The sequence below is a fragment of the Schistocerca nitens genome, chromosome 6, assembly GCF_023898315.1.
Source record: "Schistocerca nitens isolate TAMUIC-IGC-003100 chromosome 6, iqSchNite1.1, whole genome shotgun sequence".
NCBI classification, from domain to species: domain Eukaryota; kingdom Metazoa; phylum Arthropoda; class Insecta; order Orthoptera; family Acrididae; genus Schistocerca; species Schistocerca nitens.
In genome coordinates, this window is record NC_064619.1 from 340,442,723 (window position 1) to 340,464,446 (window position 21,724).

Genomic DNA, 21,724 nt, shown 5'->3' on the forward strand with positions numbered 1-21,724 from the left:
CGGCGCGGGCTGATATTATATGGAATGGACTGAATGGAAATAGTTGTGTTCGGTTACTTGGAAGACCATTTTCAGCCATTCATGAACTTTACATTCCCAAACAGAGATGTCACGTCACTGCACCGCAGTCATTGATGGTTGGTTCAAACGGCTCAGATGTCTCTAAGCACTATGGGACTTAACATCTGAGGTCATCAGTCCCCTACACTTAGAACTACTTAAACCTAACTGACCTAAGGACATCACAGACATCCATACTCGAGGCAGGATTCGAACCTGCGACCGTAGCAGCAGCGCGGTTCCGGACTGAAGCGCCTAGAACCGCTCGGCCACAACTCATGATTGGTTTGAAGAACATTCTGCACAATTCGAGCGAATGATTTGGTCACCAAGATCGCCTGTCATGAATCCCACCGACAATGGGACATAATAGTGAGGTCAGTTCGTGCACAAAATCCTGCACCGGCCACGCTTTCTCAATTATGGACGGCTATATTTCTGCAGGGAACTTCCAACGACCTGTTGAGTCCATCCCACCTCGAGTTCCTGCACAACGCCGGACAAAATGAGATCAGACACGATATTAGGAAGTATCCGATGATTTTTGCCACCTCGCTGTAAGGTCCCACGATTTACGAACACACTGCAGGTAAATTCACTGAACTAAGCACTTTTAGTTTGTTTATTGCAAGCTGCCTCTTCTCTTTCTTTACGACTGGACATTACCCAAATATTTTTCGTCTTGTTTGTTATTATGATAGTTCAGTGTAAGAGTAATTCTTAAATTACGTTGATTCAATAGGCCTAATAGGCGCTGAGAATGAAATCAAAGACAGAAACAATCATATTAGTTTTGTTTTCATCTTATGCGTCTTTTGTGGTGAAGTCAGTTCCGAATAGGCATACTTCATTCTTTCGAAGAATTTTCTTACCCTCTAGACTGCAAATGATGGAACCGAAACGGTGCTGTTAAGTGTCAGGTCCTTTACACTAAGAATATATCGAATTGTCGAAGAATTACGGAAGTACAGATATTCTTGCAAATAACTCATTTTGACTAGGCGTCCTGAAGGAATTATGTGATAGAATTACAGATTTTATCTATCTCAGATACTTCAAGAAATCCTAATCAGAGTGGAAACATGTTTGAAATATTAATAATTAAAGAAAATTGAGTTTACATGTGTTAAGGAGTGTCCCGTTACTAATGACGCGATTTCTGATGTTTGCAACATCGTAATATTAGTTTAAATCTACGTCGTTCGCCATATAGGACAGTGTTCCCTGTGGTTATCCTATGATATCAAGTTAGATTAGCCACACAGAATGTACCACCAAGTGGCTAGAAAACCTAAACGAAAGCTTTGTTGCATGCATAGCAATCAGGACGACTGCCATTCAGATCGTTCGAATTTTTATGCTTATGTGTAAACTGAAGGTGGAGGGAAGGAGGGGAGCAGAAAGGAAAGGAAAGGAATTACTGGATGTCAGTAGCGACGAATGAAAATGTGTGCAATACCGAGATTTGAACCTGGGATCTCTTGCTTACTGGGCAGGTGGATTGAACACTGCGCCATCTGGGACTAAGTGTTATCGGCACCGCGCAGACTTTTTTGGCACGCCCAACTGCTGACCCACATTCCCAACGAGCCCACCTATCCACATTGCCTGTCCATTTCCTCCATTCTCGCTACTTGCGCAGGAGATCGGACGTACTTTTTCATCCGCACTGAAGAAGGTGGATTCAATCCCCATCAAGGCAATCAACTGAATGAATGCATGGTGACAAAGAACGATGATTGTCACCTGTGCTTGTTTGCAAATGTAATGTGACGTAACGACGTGACTGTCATTGAATATGACTTTCTTGAATAAAAGAAGTATAATTATGTGTATTTACCTTTGGAGAGAGTCAACCCCCTCCCTCTCCCACGCTCTCCTTTAGTGTCTCTGCACTCCTTCCTGCCTTGTCTTCCCTCTTCACCCCCCCCCCCACCCTGCCAGTCTCCTGCCTCTTGGTGCGCCCCCTGCCCCCCTTTTTCCTCTTCCTCCCGCCACCCCCCATCCCCCCTGCCCTCTTTTTCCCTCCTCTCCGACCTCCAATCCCTCAGCAGGTCCCTACAAGTGGTTTTTTATTCTTTGTGTTTCGTCGTTTCCAGTGGTTTTGTTTTTTAAGTGTTTCGCTCTGTGTGAATTTTACGCTGTGACCGACTTTTACCTTGTGTTTCACTCCAGTGATTTTAAGTACGCAACAAATTGCTGGCTGTGTTCTTTTAAATTCATGTCGACTTTTTAATTGTCCCCCAATGTCCCCGTATTAATGTATATTTTAACTCCCATGATCTCCATTTACTGTATTTTTATGTCATCCTTTTTACCCTTTTTTAAAATGTAAAAGGTCCCCTTGCATTGTTAAAGCCATTTGGCTGAAGAGTGGTGGACTGTGCCTTTGCCAGCCATCCCCTGCCAATATGGCGCAGTGGAATGAAATTACACTAAAGGGAAAAAAATTGGAGTGAGTCCTTGTTCAGTCCTAGTCGCATAGCCAGCTTAACCACCAAGACACATTATGATAGTTCTCTCACTCGCCAGCAGATTCAGAGTGAGTCATAAATGGGCAAAAATTCAGTATATAGTTACTGAGCCACAAGCGCATAACTGTTTTCCCATGTTGCTATGTCAATGCCTGGAAATGCAACTGCAGTTCAGAAGATGAAGAGTGTGAATGCGTGAGTGGTCCCTGTCTGCGTGTGTTAGCCACAGGAAAAGTGCGCCAGGAACAGACACCACACATTCATTTAATTGTTCTTTCGGACATGTCAGGAAGACCCTACATATTCATATAACTGACTCACCTCGAGGGGCAATGGATCCATCATATTCGGTGCGGATGCACAAGTATGTCTGACCTCCTGCGGGAATCTCAGAGTAGCGAGCATGAAGGAAATGGACAGGGACTGTGGCTAGGTGGCGTTTGGTTGGTATGTGGGTTGCCTGTGAGGCGTTCAGACAGTTCTCACAGTTGCGGTAACACTGTGTCCCAGATGGCGCAGTGGTTAACGCACCTGCCTAGTAAGCAGTAGATCCCAGATCGGCACACATTTTCACTCATCGCCACTGATCATGTGTAATGCCCCTATGCAGCTGACGTCAGTAATTCCTTCCCTTTCCTTTCTCCTGCCCCCGACCCCTCCCCACTCCACCTTCAATGTACATACAATGTATCACAGCTGTAGATTCCGCGTGGTGCCTGTTCTTTCAGACATGTCCGAAAGAACAGACACAATGCGTTCATATAGTTCGTGCTTACCATAGTACCATCGTAAATGGGTAATTTGTATATGCTTTTTCTCCTTATGTATCACAGAATGAAGCTCACCTTGCAATCATGTACAATGACAGCAACAACTTCACAATATAATGCAGTCGCATTGTGATTTCCGTCTGCTTGCAGGTGGGAGCCGTTGGAGAAGACTCATCTGCCGGAGAGCAGGAACCAAGTGGAGACTCCAGTGATGCTGCCGGTGAGATTTCTGTGCAAGGTGAGTGCTTTGCACGTATTGTAAGCACTTACCTTTCAAGTTGGTAAAGACAGCAAGTGTGTTAGCATTATTTTGCTTTTTGTGCCGAATTTTCCAGACAGAGCTGTCTGGAAGCAGTATCCATGTTTTACTGTTAAACGTTTTTTCTACTCATTTGGATAGCGAAAACAATTTCGAATGCGTGGGGACGCAAAAATGTGTTTGTGTGGATTAGAGTATGATGACAACCAGTCACCTGTGCTTGCTTGCAGATGTATAGTGACGTTACAACGTGACTGTCATTGAATATGACTTTATTGTGTAGTCACTTCTCTGAAGGAACAAGTCTAATTCTGTGTATTTACCTTTTGGGAGAGTCCTTGTGCAGTTCTAACCACACAGGCAGCTTAAGGACCGATACTCATTACGATAGCGAAGACTTCCTTTCTCGCTCGCCAGCAGATTCAGAGTGAGTCACAAATGAGGACAAAATTTAATATGTAGGTTTAATTTAATTTGTGGTAAGTTCCTATTGGACCAAACTGCTAGGGTCATCGGTCCCCCTAGCCTTACACACTACTTAACCTAACTTAAACTAAGTTACGCTATGGACAACACACACACACCCATGCCCGACGGAGGACTCGAACCTCTGACGGAGGAAGCCTCGCGAACCGTGACAAGGCCCCCCTGACCACGCGGCAACACCGCGCGGCGAATACATAGTTACTGAGCTACAAGCACGTAATTGTTTTTCCCATGTTGCTATGTCAAAAAATGGAAATGCAACTGAAGTTCAGAAGACTGAGGAGTGTGAGCTTTTGAGTGATTCCTGTCCGCCTGTATAAGCCAGGAATTTATGCACTTTTGTAAGCGCTGGAGGACTTGCATTGAGCGTGGGGGAGATAATGTTGAAAAGTGACACAGCTTTGTACCACTTCTGCACAATAAATAATATTTAAAAAAAAACATTTAAGGTTTTCATTTGACTCACCCTCGTATGGTTGAATAAATGGTCTCTATCATGAAACCATGCATTGCTGGACATACGTTCATTAGACCTTTACTGTTCCGCATCTTCTCATCCATCAGTCCCTAGAATTTAAACACAGTGGAAAAAAATCTCCCTGTGTATATCTATTAAGTTGGCAAGTAAGGGAAAAAGAGAAAAAATGCCTAATATTTTCCACCAAAAACTACAAACGGATAACGTGAAAACTAAATCTGACTGCTACCTCTCAAGATTAATCACCATTTGAGACTAAACTGACCAATTTGAATGAAACGGAATCCAACAGGAAACCTGCTGCAACTTGTACTCCCCAGAGTTACTAATCGCAAAAGCACCAAGTTATCTCACCAAAAACTGTAATCTGGAGCTGGCAGGCAACAGCACCAGGGCTGCGCCGTAGTACCGCGTGAGCAGGCCTGGCTACCACACAGCAAGACGGCCTTCGGCCGAGTGCTCCAAGTCGAACCACTCACTACGGAGGCCGCCGTCTGCATCAAACTACCGGAACGGCGTGTGCCGTCCGAAACTAGAATCTCGACCTACGGTTATCGCCGTCTGAATCAAACGCCTCCCTACGATAGTAGCCTGCTCAGAACAAAGTGCCTCTATATCCGGCCACTTCTGTGTTTGCACCACAACACAAACACTATGCAATACTCAAAGAGCGTCCTAAGACGGCACCGATGGTAAAATTTCACCTCAAGACTCAGTTTCCCATCAACATGTCTCTAACACACTGGAGCCAACAGCATCTCTGTCCACTCCAGCGGCGGCAAAGCGTGCTCCGTGACTGGTGTCACAAGGTGTCTGTCCAATCGAAAATTACGCTCCAGCAAAACTAGCCCCAAGCCTCACCTCACAAAAATAAAATAAAAAGGTGGATGTTATGCGTCTACACTCGGCACGACGAAGTTGTGGGTAAGTCAACATCAAAAGCTTCTAACACCGTCGATCCTACGGCTATAACCGCTGCTGTTTAGCAAGTGGGTTCCAGTTAATGGCTCGCGATCAGAGCGCTCCTTTGAAAGAAGCCAGCCTCTAAGACGCCGGGTAGGCTCCAGAACTGGCGAGGTCGTGCCTTGGTTGTTCTCCACAGTCGCTCCATAGTCCATAATTCTTCGAAAGCAGTCTGCGCTTCCTCCCCCTGCGGGTTTTGCAACAGGAGCGCCGCCTGCTAACAAATGGTTCAAATGGCTCTGAGTACTATGGGACTTAACTTCTGCGGTCATCAGTCCCCTAGAACTTAGAACTACTTAAACCTAACTAGCCTAAGGACATCACACACATCCATGCCCGAGGCAGGATTCGAACCTGCGACCGTAGCGGTCGCGCGGTTCCAGACTGTAGCGCCTAGAACCGCTCGGCCACTGCGACCGGCCGGCCGCCAGCTAACACCTACAGCGTTAGAGCACGGCCGCCGCCTCCTAGCGCACCCGAAAGCCTTTTCCACACTCAGAACGAAGCCTCCAGTAGCAAATTCATCGAATTTTTCCAAATAATGTTAACCTTCTGATACAGCTGTTGATTCAGATCACTGTAATTAGCGATTGTCAATTACTGATACCAAGGTACAAACTCCTAAATGACAAGAATATCAAACTCTTAATAAAATTAATCTGAGTGAAAGTAGGACTGTTAAATAAAACAGTTTAACGTGATCGTTATACCACGTAGCGAGTGAGTACTGGACCTGGAGGCTGAAAAGTATACTGACAAGTTCAGGAACGAGTATTAAACGTGGATGAGTGTAGCATACGGCAGTCAATGGCTGTTTAATTAGCGTGTTAGTTGGCAAGTAATTTACAAAATCACGGCAGGTAGCGATAGTTTACCGAGAACTCCTTCGGTGCAGGAACTTACTCTTGATGCACCGGAGTAGAACAAATCCTCCCACTACACTGTCACCAAGTTCCCACAGAGCGAGAGCAAGCGGCACTATATGCAAGAGCAAAGGAGTGAGGTCACAATTTGCAGAAAGTAGGAGTTTTTTATTTACGCAACTCCAGTTGTGTAGTCCGGGTTAAATCGAACTAATCTCGCTTTTCATTCAGTGCAAAACTGTATCACAGCACATTCTTTAGACTGTGTCAAGTAAGAGGATGGTATTATGAACTATACTAACGTCGATCTTAACCGAAAAGAATTTCAATAACGTATCCTAATACAAAAGTAGCCCTATCACAGTCAGATTCTCTAAACTGTAGGGAGATCCGAAAAGTAAGTGTGTAGCAACTTTTAGTAACACATGTGTCCTTCCCGACGGGGTAATTTTAACAAATCATTAGCGCACAAAACTGAGTGGAAGTATACAGGCTCTATGGGCCTCAGTGTTTACATGTTTACTCTTGAAACAAGTAAATATAGGAAGTATCTCACAAACTTAAAACAATTTGCCAACAAAGCTTCTCACTCGACACCCATGAAATCAGCGTCACAGGCGGTAGAAAGTAATATAAAACACAGTGTTTTTCATAAAGATTAACCCAGTTTCACAAGACAGTACTTTCTACACGAATGAAAATAGGGACTTGGGGTAAATTTTAACTTAGTTAGGTTTTTATTTTCAAAAGAACCATCCGATTGTAGAAGGACATATATTGTCGCTCATGTACATACAAGCTTGGTGTACCTTTTACAATGTTGTTTAGGATCAAAGTTATCATTTACCTTTCACAAGGACACACGACGAACATCCAGATGATAGTCAGATTCTCCCCATAGTTATTGAAAAGCGAGTGTTTGACCAACATATAAAAATTTAAAAACCACACATACCATAATGTCGTCTGCCTCGAAGCCGCACAATGTAATACGAGATGTCCTAAGCCCATACTGCCGATCCAGCTCTGAGGTTGCTCATTGTTAACAGATGTTCTGACATCACACTGCACAGTTCTAATTCATGGAGAAGCAATCTGCCTTTTGTTTGTGTGCTATCCCTATCCGATGTACGCTGCATAGTGAACGGGCTAACAAGCTAACTCCACCAAAGAGACCCCTCACGGGCAATCACATGATCAGTAACTTAGAACTGGCACCAAGATATTTTGTTTTGTTTCGATGCATAAGCTGAAATTCATCCCAAATTTCTATCTTCATTCGTGTAGAAGATATACTCTTGCAAAAACTGATAAATATTTTTTAAACATCCTATATGTTGCCCTGTCTGGATAGCCGTGGATCTTAAAGCCCCGCTTCCGTGACGGGGAGCGTACTGATCCCTTATTGACTCCATACCGCGGATTGACAAAGAGGGTGCGTGTGCTGGCCACCCTGGGTGTGGTTTTTAGGTGGTTTCCCACATCCCACTAAATGAATACCAGACTGGTACCCAATGTTAGTCTCCGTTACGCGATTCACAAACATTTAGCAAACTTATGCTCACTTTCACACGAATAAACTACACGGAGTCAGTTGGGGTACATATATCTGGTTTGGGGACGGGGCCGGCCTCTGTGGCCGAGAGGTTCTAGGCGCTTCAGTCCGGAACCGCGCTGCTGCTACGGTCGCAGGTTCGAAGAATCCTGCCTCGGGTATGGATGTGTGTGATGTCATTAGGTTAGTTAGATTTAAGTAGTTCTATGTCTAGGGGATTGATGACATCAGATGTTAAGCCCCATAGTGCTTACAGCCATTTGAACCATTTTCGGGGACGGGGGACGGGGGACGGGGGGGGGGGGGGGGTTACGGGGTGGCGAGAGGAAGGGCATCTAGCCATGCCTTAAATTACCCATGCTAAATGCGTACAGGAAGGGCATCCTGCCACCCCTTAAATTAACCATACCGAATCCGTTAATCGATGCCGACCCGACCCTGCTTACAAGAAAAAGAAGAAACGTCGTGCATGTTGGTATTTCTTTTTTAAGAATAAATAAGTAGTCTGCAAGAATAAATAACTAATCTATTTAAAATTATTAAATATCTTGCTGGAAAAGGAATATTAATACACCTGGAAAGACAACGTCGATTTTGATTCGATGACGGCATGTTCCACCTCCAGATGTACTGATAATGGTTTCAACGTCGACCATCAACAGATAGCGTAGTGGCATAGCTACCCGAACCAACCTGTGTCTACATTTGAGTACGGAATGTTCACAGCCAGAAGGCCGAGTGTGCTACAAATTTGTGGGGCAAGCAGGCAAAAGTGTTGTGGAGATGCACGCGTGCTTTCTACAGTCAACAGAGCCAGTTGAAAGAGGTCAAATTGTGGCTCTGCGAGTGGAAGATGGTCCTCTCCGAGAATTGCCACACATGATGGACGTGCTGCATCACTTGTACGGTGATGCTTCTATCAGTGGTCATTTGAACATTCTTATACCCACAGAAGAGGCTCAGGACGTCCACATAGCACTGACGCCCGCCAGGATCGTTGTATTGTAAGGGCAAGCAGTGCCAGATTGAACAGCTACCACAGCACAGATTAGAGGGCTTGTGAACACAGACGTTCAACACAAACTATTGTTAAACAGTTATTAGCAGTGGGACTACGGGCACGCACACACCTCTAGCCCGTCTTCCACACACTCCCCAGTGTGGACGTGCACTGCTCGACTGGTGCCGTCAGAGGATCATTTGGAAGATGTAATGGCGCGCTGTGGTCTTCAGTGATGAAAGAAGAGCCTGCCTTCACTCAAGTGATGGTCGTCTGCTCGCATGACGTATACCTAGTGAACCTAGTGAGTTATAACAGGAACTAGTAAGAGCTTTTAAACACGGGTCAATATATGGTACCTCAGAACCGCTTGTGTTATTGATCTGTAAATGTAAACATTTCATGTACTGCGTAAGCACTGTTGCATCAATAAGTCTTGAATAACCTTTAAAAGGGTGTACTAATTTTTTTTTTTCCTGGCAGTGTAGGAAGATACAGGGTGTTTCAAAAATGACCGGTATATTTGAAACGGCAATAAAAACTAAACGAGCAGCGATAGAAATACACCGTTTGTTGCAATATGCTTGGGACAACAGTACATTTTCAGGCGGACAAACTTTCGAAATTACAGTAGTTACAATTTTCAACAACAGATGGCGCTGCAAGTGATGTGAAAGATATAGAAGACAACGCAGTCTGTGGGTGCGCCATTCTGTACGTCGTCTTTCTGCTGTAAGCGTGTGCTGTTCACAACGTGCAAGTGTGCTGTAGACAACATGGTTTATTCCTTAGAACAGAGGATTTTTCTGGTGTTGGAATTCCACCGCCTAGAACACAGTGTTGTTGCAACAAGACGAAGTTTTCAACGGAGGTTTAATGTAACCAAAGGACCGAAAAGCGATACAATAAAGGATGTGTTTGAAAAATTTCAACGGACTGGAAACGTGACGGATGAACGTGCTGGAAAGGTAGGGCGACCGCGTACGGCAACCACAGAGGGCAACGCGCAGCTAGTGCAGCAGGTGATCCAACAGCGGCCTCGGGTTTCCCTTCGCCGTGTTGCAGCTGCGCTCCAAATGACGCCAACGTCCACGTATCGTCTCATGCGCCAGAGTTTACACCTCTATCCATACAAAATTCAAACGCGGCAACCCCTCAGCGCCGCTACCATTGCTGCACGAGAGACAATCGCTAACGATATAGTGCACAGGATTGATGACGGCGATATGCATGTGGGCAGCATTTGGTTTACTGACGAAGCTTATTTTTACCTGGACGGCTTCGTCAATAAACAGAACTGGCGCATATGCGGAACCGAAAAGCCCCATGTTGCAGTCCCATCGTCCCTGCATCCTCAAAAAGTACTGGTCTGGGCCGCGATGTCTTCCAAAGGAATCATTGGCCCATTTTTCAGATCCGAAACGATTACTGCATCACGCTATCTGGACATTCTTCGTGAATTTGTGGCAGTACAAACTGCCTTAGACGACACTGCGAACACCTCGTGGTTTATGCAAGATGGTGCCCGGCCACATCGCACGGCCGACGTCTTTAATTTCCTGAATGAATATTTCGATGATCGTGTGATTGCTTTGGGCTATCCGAAACATGCAGGAGGCGGCGTGGATTGGCCTCCCTATTCGCCAGACATGAACCCCTGTGACTTCTTTCTGTGGGGACACTTGAAAGACCAGGTGTACTGCCAGAATCCAGAAACAATTTGAAAGGTGGCTACACTGAGCCACAGCGCCAGAGATCGCGCTAGAGAGTATTGTTTCGCCGCCTCCACTGGCAGTGATTATTGAGAACTCGTAGCAGAGAGTGTGTCTTGAGATGTCATGGAAGGCAGTGCTTGTTAAGAACTCGTAGCAGAGAGTGTTTGTTGAGATGTGCTAGTACGGAGTGCTTGCTGAGATGTGATACTGAAAAGTTCTTGTTGAGATAGCGAATCGGTGTGGAGATATATTGTAATGATTAGAGTGATTTTGGTCAATATATGAAGGTAACGAAACTTGATTTATTTTTCATTGTTTAATGTCGTAAGTAATGCTTCATTACAGTTTCAATCAACAAAGCATCTGGCTTGTGTTCTTGGATTAGAGTGTAATTCTGGTTCTCTTGAGTAATTATGGTATTTTTATTTTCTTTAATTAATTCAGTATAAATGATATTTAAAATTTCTTGTGTTATTGAAGAAGAACCGTGCCAGATGCGTACGTTGAATCACACTTCCACACACAGAACAGTTATACTTGTGCTTTGGTTTCGTAGGTTTTATAGTTGCTGGGGACTTAATTAATTAATTGTGTTAATGAAAATTTCCATTTCATTCTTTGTTGTTGTTCTATGCAGTCAGATTGCGTAATAATACTAGTCAGGGCCAACCGTTTACGAGACTGCGTAAACGGACAGACAGCTACTAAATCAAAAAATTAAAATTATTTGCGTTTTATTATAATTAAGCCCCCATGCACGTGGCGACCGCTGCTTCGGATCGTCCCTTGGAATTCTTCTGATTGTAGAAATAGTAGACAGTAGGATTGTGTAGTAATTTGTAGTTAGTAATTGTAGTCTATATTGCATGTGTAGATTTGGTAATTGTCATTCTTCTAATGGTATTTTTTTTTTGGAAAATTTTATTTTTTGTTGTCTTGTCTATGGGTGTGACAATTTAGTGCAATTATTTCAATTGTTCGATTAATCGTGTTTGAGGGAAACATTTCGTGTGAATGGTATTGTTGGAGATAAAGAGTTTTTTATGTTTTGTAAATGATTACGCGATCGATGAAAAAGGCAAAAATGATGAATAGTGAGAATGACGAAGTTGTTGACATGGCGAACTCGCCAACACAGGAGAATTGTATGTTGAATAATGAAGTGGAAAACAATGTAATAAGTCGGGAAAATAGTCCGGAACCATTTCAAAATTTTTCTCAATCAGAAAATTCACAGAATACGAGATTAACGATAGAAGATTCTGAAATAGTATCGAACACAGATAGCTCTACAGCTATGACGAAAGAAGTTGGTTTCGCGGGAAATGTTAGGGGCGAAAAGAATTTCGAACCGGCTATTATGGAGCAGTTGATGAGTGCTATATTAAATTTGGGAGCACGAATGGAAACACGGTTAGACTCAGAGGAATCACAAATGGGAACAATTAAAACAGAGATAGGAACAATTAAAACAGAGATGGGAACTTTGGCAACACGTTTAGAAACTGATATGGGAAGAACGGAAACACGGTTAGACTCACTGGGATCACAGTTGGGATCTGAATTAAAAACAGTGGGATCACAGTTACGATCTGAAATTAAAACAGAGATGGAAACAATGGAAACACGGTTAGACTCACGAATAGGGACATGTTTCAAAAACATGAAAGCTGAATTAAAGAAAGAAATTAGAGAAGAAGTACAACCGATTTTGAATTCTCACAATAATAGATTAATTGCAGTAGAGATTAGACAAAGGGAACAGGATAGAGAACAGGAAGAAAGAGATCGCGTGATAGTACAGAAATTTTCAGAGTTAAATTTACAACGTGCACACGATAAGAAAGAAATATTTGAGAGAATCGAGGATTCCGTACCAAATGACAGATTAAATAACCTAACACAACAGTATGAACAGTTAACTACTAAATGTGTTAATACTGAAACCCGAGTCGCGACACTTATGGAAGACGTAAATAAACAGAAAGAACAATTAGGTGACTTATCGGAAAGAGTTGAGGAGATTTCAGATAAATTGACAAGTCTTAGCTTAAATGGGGACAGAGATTTGGATGATACAGCTCCATTACCATTTGCAGAAACCGAAGAGTACCAGAACATAAATAAGCATGTTGAAAATCAGGGAAAATTTAATGAACGCGTGAAAAGGGAATTCGAGGCATTACGAAAGCAAGTCAAACAAATTGAAGGGGAAATTGAAGGAAAAGACAGCAAAAGAAATTTGGAATCACAGATAGCAGAGGGGTTTGAAGAAAATAATTTGTTTCATTTACGGGATGCAACAAGAGAGCGCCAGGCGCGCGAACTTGACAATAATCGACATTCACACTGGGACAGACGCGGTAGGTCTTTGTCGCCACGAGGCGAAAACTTTGACTATAAACACTTTTTGACTGTTCGGAAATTTAAGATCTTCCGCAATTCTAAGAATGACATACATCCATGTGCATGGTTAGATCAATTTATGTATGCACTCCCACCAAATTGGCCACTAAGTCACAAACTGGAATTTATGTGTGGATATTTAGAAAACGAACCGGCGACGCGGATGCGTGCACTCATTAGAGATTGTAATAATCTGAATGATTTTTATCATGCATTTCTATCGGCATATTGGTCCGAAAACACACAAGACAGAGTCAAACATAGTCTGATTATGCAGCGTAATTTTAAACAGTCTAAGTTCCGCACGCCGGCAGAATACTTTGAAGACATGATTCGAAAGAATCAGTTCCTGTCCAACCCTTATAGCCCGACTGAATTAATTCGCATTTGTTTAACTAAGCTGCCACAATCCATAAGACAAATTGCTTTAGCCGGAAGATGTAAAGACGACATTGAGACTTTTAAGACTTTGTTACAAGAACTTGAGTATGACAACGACGACGGGACTTCTTGTAACTTTTTCAGTAACAGTAATTACGATAGATTTTCAGAGAGAAGGGATAGTGATCGGAACGGGCGTTATATGGGTAATTTTGAGAATGACAGACGTAACAGACAGGACAATAGATACCAGCCTTATGACAATAACAGACGTTCTAACAGAAATTACACAGACAATTATAATAACGGTAATTCCTACCGGAATGATCAATCATACGGAAACAGTAATCGGTATCATCAAGACAGAAATTATTCATACAGCAATAGAAATTCTTACTACAGAAATAACCAGGGTAGTAGATACAACAATAATTTCAGAAGTGACAGTCGAAATTATACAAGAAGTAGTTATGCAGACAGACAGGAAAACAGAAATTTTAATAACAGACACAACCAAGAATTTCCATCTAACAGACAGGAAGGACCTAATTGGCACCCTCCGCGTGACAGAAATTCAGAGAGACAAGTGGAAATAGTAGAAATTGATCCGCGAAATGACGGGAATAATCAAAGACGTGACGCAAACAATCGACCATGACTTGCAGCTTCGGCTTCTGGCAGCAATATAGACGGTTCAGAAAATAATGACACTACAACTTTACACTACGTACGCCTGGAAGATATCAGAGACATTTTGCTAGGCGAAAAGGAAAATAATGTAGACGCATTTTTACATCCTGTTATTGAAGTATGTGTGGGTAAGAATAAGTTCACTGCAGTTTTAGATTCTGGGAGCCCATTGAACGTCATTAGTGAATCAGTTTTTCGTATATGTGAAAGAACTATTGCCTGTCCTGTGTTGCCTATTTCTAAAACTACAATTCGAGGAGCGATTTCTGGAAAAGGTGTGGAAGTCAAACAACAGACCAACCTAAATTTCATTTGTCAAGGATACGAATTGTCTGCTAATTTTATTATTGTTCCATTACTCAGTACACAGATTATATTAGGTATGGAGTTTCTTAACACACATAAGGCAATTTTGAACTTTAAAGAAGGAAGTGTGAATTTGACTGTTGCCGGAATGCCGAAATGTTTGAAATTTTTCGAGTGTTTAGCAAGATCTGAATCAGATACAAAATGTAAGGTTTCTTACTTCTGATGCTTTCGTTGAGCATTATGACGACAGTGTGTTTATTCATGACAATGACAATAGATACAGAGACGCGATGGAGGATATAATTAGTAGCGAAGAATTAATTAATGAAAAGGTTAAGAAAGCTGAAGTGCCAGATGACGTTGCAAAAGAAGAGCTGCACCACATTTTGACTTCACATGCTACAGTGTTTAGTCATCACACAGGAACTATACAAGGCTTACAATATTTATTTAAAGTAAAAGAACACACACCATTTCGCGGAAAAACGTACGCTATTCCTTTGGCTTACAGAGACAAGGTTAAGAATGAACTTCAATACATGTTAGATCAGGGCATTATTGAGCCAGCAGTCAGCCCTTATACCAGCCCATTACACGTTGTTCTTAAAAAGGATGGGTCAATTCGTTTGGTTCTGGACTCCAGACAGATAAATAATATTATTATTCCTGAAACTGACCGTCCACAAAATTTAGATGAACTTCTTCAACATTTCCATGGAATTAAAGTTTCATCCACGATTGATATGCGCGCAAGTTTTTGGCAAATAGAACTCCACCCTGATTGAAGAAAATATACTGCCTTTTTAGCCTTTGGTAACTGTTACCAGTTTCGGAAATTACCGTTTGGACTTACTGTATCTTCTGCAGCATTCATTCGTAGTTTAAATTAAATTTTACCTGTTTATCTTCGTGACAATATTACTTCATATGTTGACGATATTCTTATTGCTAAACGTTTCTGGAGTGAGCATAACAAAATTTTGGATTCATTATTACGTATTTTTGCACGAGTTGGCATTACAGTGAACTTGGAAAAATCTGAATTTGGTCGTTCTCAGGTGAAATTTCTCGGTCACATTATTTCTACAGAAGGTATTCTTCCTGATCCAGAGAAACTAGACGCTATTCGTAATTATGCTGTTCCTACCACAAAACGTGATGTTCGTAGTTTCCTTGGTGTCTGTAATTTTCTTAGACGCTTTGTTAGATTGGACAATTTGGCCACACCTCGTTTATGTGAACTATCTGGAAAAAATTCTAATTGGTGTTGGGATGAGGAAGCTCAGTCAGAATTTGAACAACTTCGTGATGCTTTAGTTGCTGCTCCACTTCTTTCACATCCGGATTTATCTAAAGATTTTTGTTTGTCGACGGACTCATCATACAAAGGCCTAGGTGCACATTTATTTCAAGAGATAGAAGAAAACGGCGTTGTAGTACAGAAAACTATTGCATTTGGAAGTCGTGTTCTCTCTAAATCCGAAAAGAATTATTCGATTACGGAACTTGAAGCTTTGGCTGTTGTTTGGGCTTTCACAAAATTTCGCACATTTTTGTTCGGTAGACATACTAAGGTTTACACTGATCATCGAGCTTTGGAATTTCTTATGTCAACAAAATTAACTCATGGCAGATTGTCACGATGGGCGTTGTACCTACACGCACGTGATAAAGCATCTTTAAATATTGTTGCTGATGCTTTATCACGTGCACCTATGGGTTTGAAACAATGTGCTGAAGAGGACTGCAAAGAAAACCATTATTGTTTGATGTACAGTCAAGGTGTTGCGTTTGAGAATTTTATTTCGTCTTCGCTCCAGGACATCGCTAAGGAGCAAAACAAGGATCCAATCTGGAAGGACATTAAGGAGAAGTGGAGGAGAAAGGAAAGCGTAGCGATCAGACAGTATTATTTAGTTCGCAATGATATTCTTTTCAAACGAAAATCGGCCAACAACTCTGTTTGGTTAGTTTGTATTCCTGATGAGTGGGTCAATAAATTGATTTGGTACACACATTTCAGTTATGCGCACTTTGGTCCCAGAAAATGCTTTCATAAATTACGAGAAAATTGCTACTTCAGTAACATGGAAAAACGTATTCGTTCTGTTCTTGCCAAATGCAAATTATGTCAAAAGGCTAAGCCGCCAACTGTTTCTCACAGAGCACCGTTGTTTCCTATCATTCCAGCGAAACTAAAGGACATGGCTGCAGTCGATTTGTTCGGTCCAGTGGTTCGTTCTACTAATGGTTTTGCGTATATTTTCGTAGCAGTGGAATTAACATCAAAATATGTGTGTTTTACACCTTTACGCAAAGCAACAGCTCGTTCAGTATCTAATGCTTTCATCAAACATTTTCTTAAAGAAGTGGGTCATGTTGATAAGGTTATATCAGATAATGGATCACAGTTTCGCTCTAAAATTTGGCTTCGTACTCTACGGCGTCGTAAGATTAAACCAATTTTTATTTCACTTTTTCACCCTCAATCTAATGCTTCAGAGAGATGGATGAAGGAAATCAATAAATTGTGCCGTCTTTATTGTCATCAGAATCACAGAACTTGGGATCAGTATCTTCATATTTTTCAAAACATTCTGAATGAACTTCCTAATGACTCAACTTCTTTACCGCCTCTATTGATATTAAAAAATAAAGTACCAACAAATCGCATTTCTGAAATCGTTCCTTTTCCGCTTTCATGGAAACTGCGGCATTCTGAAGTTGTCAACCTGGCTCTACGAAATATTGCGTCTGCGGCTGCAAGAAGAGAGAAATCAGCTAAACGTCCTGGTCGTTTAAAAATTTTGGCAGTTGGTCAAAAGGTGTTAATTAAGTCTCATCGTTTGTCTCATAAAGGAAAAGGCTTGTGTCGCAAATTTTTTCTGCTTTATAACGGTCCATATAGGGTTCGCAAAATCATTCATGATAACACTGTTGAAGTAGAAACTCTTAAATCTCGGCTCTCTAAGGGAATACATCATATATCAAACGTTAAAATTTTTGTGGAATGACATACTTTAGATAAACTAACAGCTACATGTAAACATGCAGAGAATACAAGGATACCGCGCTGTGTTTTGGCGGCGGCACATACTCAAAGCAACAGTCAGTCTGCGCGCCGCACAAGGCAGTCGTTGACCGCAAACAATTACTTCCTACGTCACGCGCCAACAGCTGATCGAGCGCTCAGTGCGAATGCACTGACAGACATAAACAAATACACAGTCTAATTTCTCCGACTAAATTCTGTATAAAGCTATGGTGACTTGATGAATTATGTTATTAACGTTCAGTATTTTTCAGGATATGGTTGTATAAAATATTTAAGAACTTCAGGTAAATTCTGTGTGTGTCCGACGTTAAGACGACTTGCTATCGAGAAAATTTCAGGAAGAATGTAATTTCGAAGAAAAAAGTAATAAACTAAAAAAAGGTAACTGTTAATTGAGTTTATTTTTCAGGTAACATATTTCCACTTAGGTACGTACTTTAGACGTAATTTGCTGCTCGCGATTACGTGATTCATACTTTGTGCTAATTTCATGTTCTATGAATTTACTTGTGAAGCGACGTGCTTGTGTACATTTGCTGATTTTGACAATTATTGATTAATGAACAGTGTTGTTACTTATGTATATTATGCATCGCTTGGCTGCTATGCCTTTTCACTGATGTCATATTTTTTTTATTATGTGCCTGCTGTGCTTATTTATTTAAATTGTAATTGTCAACTGATTAATTGTGCTGACTGTGGTTATGTATGTAAGTTATACTTTGTGATTTATCTGCTTGCGCCTTCATGTTTACTTTTTAAGATGACACACGAACATTTATTTGCTTATGCTGATATGATGCTAATGACCTGTTTATTGTGTAAGATACGTATGTGCTGCTTTGCGTATGGATTGCATATTTACACATTTCTGTTTTGTTGTCATAAGTACTCTTTAATTTGGTGTATAGAAATGCTGATATACTGTGTACGAACATAGAGTTTAGGTTACACTGTGGTATTAATTATAGATTTTTCCCTTGGCAGAGCCTCGTTGTAGGAATTGTGCTGCATCCACTTGTTGACATTCTGTTCTCTACTGGTATATTTACTCGCTATTGCTTGTTTTGCTTATGCTCAGTGCCTTACATTTTTAAGATAAGAAAATGAACTGCAGTAATTCGACGAACGACATTAGTACAAGAAACTTCATTGAAGTCACATGAGCTGGAGGTTTTATGGAAGCTGTATAAATTTATGCTAATAGGAAGGAAGCTAACGACATGACACACCAACATTAGGTTTAGACCATTGACAGTTATTACACTGCATTCTTCGTGAGCAATTGAAATAGGAAGTGACACTTGACACAAAAAATACTCCACATGTTTGCTTCTGCCATGATTCTTGAAGTGGTGTACACACTGTGAAATATTGTGATCATTCACACTCCGTAATCGTACTTAATTTCTGAAAGTTCTTCGAACTAAAGTCTGTTAGAGGTCATGTATGCATTTCTTTTATTTAATGATGAACAAGGAAACCAAAATGTGTTTTATGATTCATAATGAGTAGAATATTTGGATCAGGTGGATTATACAGAGGTTGTGTGTGGACACTGTGTCTTCGGATTGCATGAGATGATGAATTGAGGTTTGCACTAGGATTTTGTCTGTACTTGTTCGAGGAGACTGACTAGAGGAAAGAGTTGTTATGGAAGTGAAATGATATTGGTGCTGAGGTTTATATATATCGACGTATTGAAGAGGTATGATTGAGGTATTGAGATTATGTGAAGTTGATGATTATTGGAGTTTTCGTGGACAAGAGGTAAGGTAAATGATATTGATGATCGACGTATTGAAGAGGTATTATTGAAGTATTGAGATTATGTGATGCTGATGATTATTGGAGTTTTGGTGGATAAGAGGTGAAGTAAGTGAGGAGCATATTTTTTTTTTCGTTGGTCTATATGGAACAAGGAGGATAAAGATGGCAGACTAGAACACTAAAGTAGCAGGAAGATTGTCTACACACACACTTTGTCAAATCACTAAGCAGTATATACTTTTTTTTGGAGAGAGGAAGTAATTGCATATCTTGGCTCACTGACAGTTGTTCAGCAACTGTACATTTTGATCTGGCTTGGCAAACATTGGTCTTGACATGATGACTATGACGTTGACTAAATATTATTGACTGTTATACATTGCTGCCACTACTACTTGATACACATGATGAACATAAAATTTTGACAGAATTGCATTTACACAGTTAACACTATTCAATTACACAGTAGCACTAATGTGGATGAAAGATGAGTGAGTGTTTTTTGTGTGTTTTCCTTTCCCTATCCCAAATTGGTACCAACCTATCTCCTAAATATTATTTTACTTGTTGTTGTGGCTTGCACTGACACCCATAAAAATTATAGGTTTACTGATATTTGTGTATTTGTAATATTTAATATGACAATTATCTGATATCATTTGTGTGTTTATTATGATTTGTATGTTTAGTGTAAAAGCATTGTATGTGTATTCAAACTATTGTTCATGCCTGAACTGTCTGATTAGTGATGGTGCTGCACTTTTCAACATGATATGTGACATTTAGTCATGTTTAATTTCTGCTGATGAACAGTGTGATTAGTGAAAGTGAATATTATGGACTGCAGTCAGCACCTGTTCAACATTACTGGGTGCCACTGATGGACTGCCTCTACTGAAATGATGTCACTTGTTGGTGTCTGCACCTGCTTAACATTGCTGGGTGCCACTGATGGATTGCTTCTACTGAAAAGATGTCACCTGTTGATATCTGCACCTGTTCAACATTGCTGGTGCCACTAATGGAACTGCTTATACTGAAATGGTGTTACTTGTTGATGTCTGCACCTGCTCAACATTGCTGGGTGCCACTGATGGACTGTTTCTACTGAAAAGATGTCACCTGTTGCTGTCTGCACCTGCTCAACATTGCTGGGTGCCACTGATGGACTGCTTCTACTGAAATGATGTCACTTGTTGGTGTCTGCACCCGCTCAACATTGCTGGTGCCACTAATGGAACTGCTTATACTGAAATGGTGTTACTTGTTGGTGTCTGCACCTGCTCAACATTGCTGGGTGCCACTGATGGACTGCTTCTACTGAAAAGATGTCACCTGTTGATGTCTGCACCTGCTCAACATTGCTGGGTGCCACTGATGGACTGCTTCTACTGAAAAGGTGTTACTTGTGGGTGTCTGCACCTGTTCAACATTGCTGGTGCCACTAATGGAACTGCTTATACTGAAATGGTGTTACTTGTTGGTGTCTGCACCTATTCAACATTACTGGGTGCCACTGATGGACTGTTTCTACTGAAAAAATGTCACTTGTTGGTTTTTGCACCTGTTGACCATTGCTGGGTGCTACTGCTGGAACTGTCAACTGCTTATTCTTGAGCTATGGAAAGCGTTTATGTGAATATTTGTATAAACTGATTTTTTGTGTATTACTGTTTGTGAAAAGTTATGAGACTCTTACCTGCACATATTCGTCATTGCTGACGCTATTGATTGAATTGTTTAACCACATAATACTTGTGTAAACTATTATGTAAAGTCACATGTATGAAAGAATTTGTATTGCTTACTGTATTCTATATATTAGGTTATTGAAAGGTCAGTGCAAGGCCAAAATTTTATCTAGTTATATGATATTTACGCATTAATATTATCTTTTATTTTTGTCTGTATTTTTTTGACGAATTTGGTGGTATTTTCACTACCAATGCTGGCAAAAATACCATCAAATTCTAGCCCGTGGAGGAAGGGCATATGAAAGGTGGCTACACTGAGCCACAGCGCCAGAGATCACGCTAGAGAGTATTGTTCCGCCGCCTCCACTGGCAGTGATTATTGAGAACTCGTAGCAGAGAGTGTGTCTTGAGATGTCATGGTAGGCAGTGCTTGTTAAGAACTCGTAGCAGAGAGTGTTTGTTGAGATGTGCTAGTAGGGAGTGCTTGCTGAGATGTGATACTAAAAAGTTCTTGTTGAGATAGCGAATCGGTGTGGAGATATATTGTAATGATTAGAGTGATTTTGGTCAATATATGAAGGTAACGAAACTTGATTTATTTTTCATTGTTTAATGTCGTAAGTAATGCTTCATTACAGGTTCAGTCAAGAAAGCATCTGGCTTGTGTTCTTGGATTAGAGTGTAATTCTGGTTCTCTTGAGTAATTACGGTATTTTTATTTTCTTTAATTAATTCAGTATAAATGATATTTAAAATTTCTTGTGTTATTGAAGAAGAACCGTGCCAGATGCGTACG

General features: G+C 41.1%; 1 protein-coding gene across 4 annotated transcripts in view; it reads left to right on the forward strand.

Annotated features, from left to right (window-relative positions):
* LOC126262797 (uncharacterized) overlaps window positions 1–21,724 on the forward strand; it is a 75,050-nt gene that overhangs the window by 30,831 nt on the left and 22,495 nt on the right. For 3 of the 4 annotated variants that reach the window (XM_049959618.1, XM_049959622.1, XM_049959620.1), the window contains one exon: window positions 3,455–3,542. In XM_049959618.1, the coding sequence (XP_049815575.1) occupies window positions 3,455–3,542 (88 nt within the window). The remainder of the gene's footprint in view (window positions 1–3,454; window positions 3,543–21,724) is intronic. The other variant, XM_049959619.1, reaches the window with a different exon arrangement.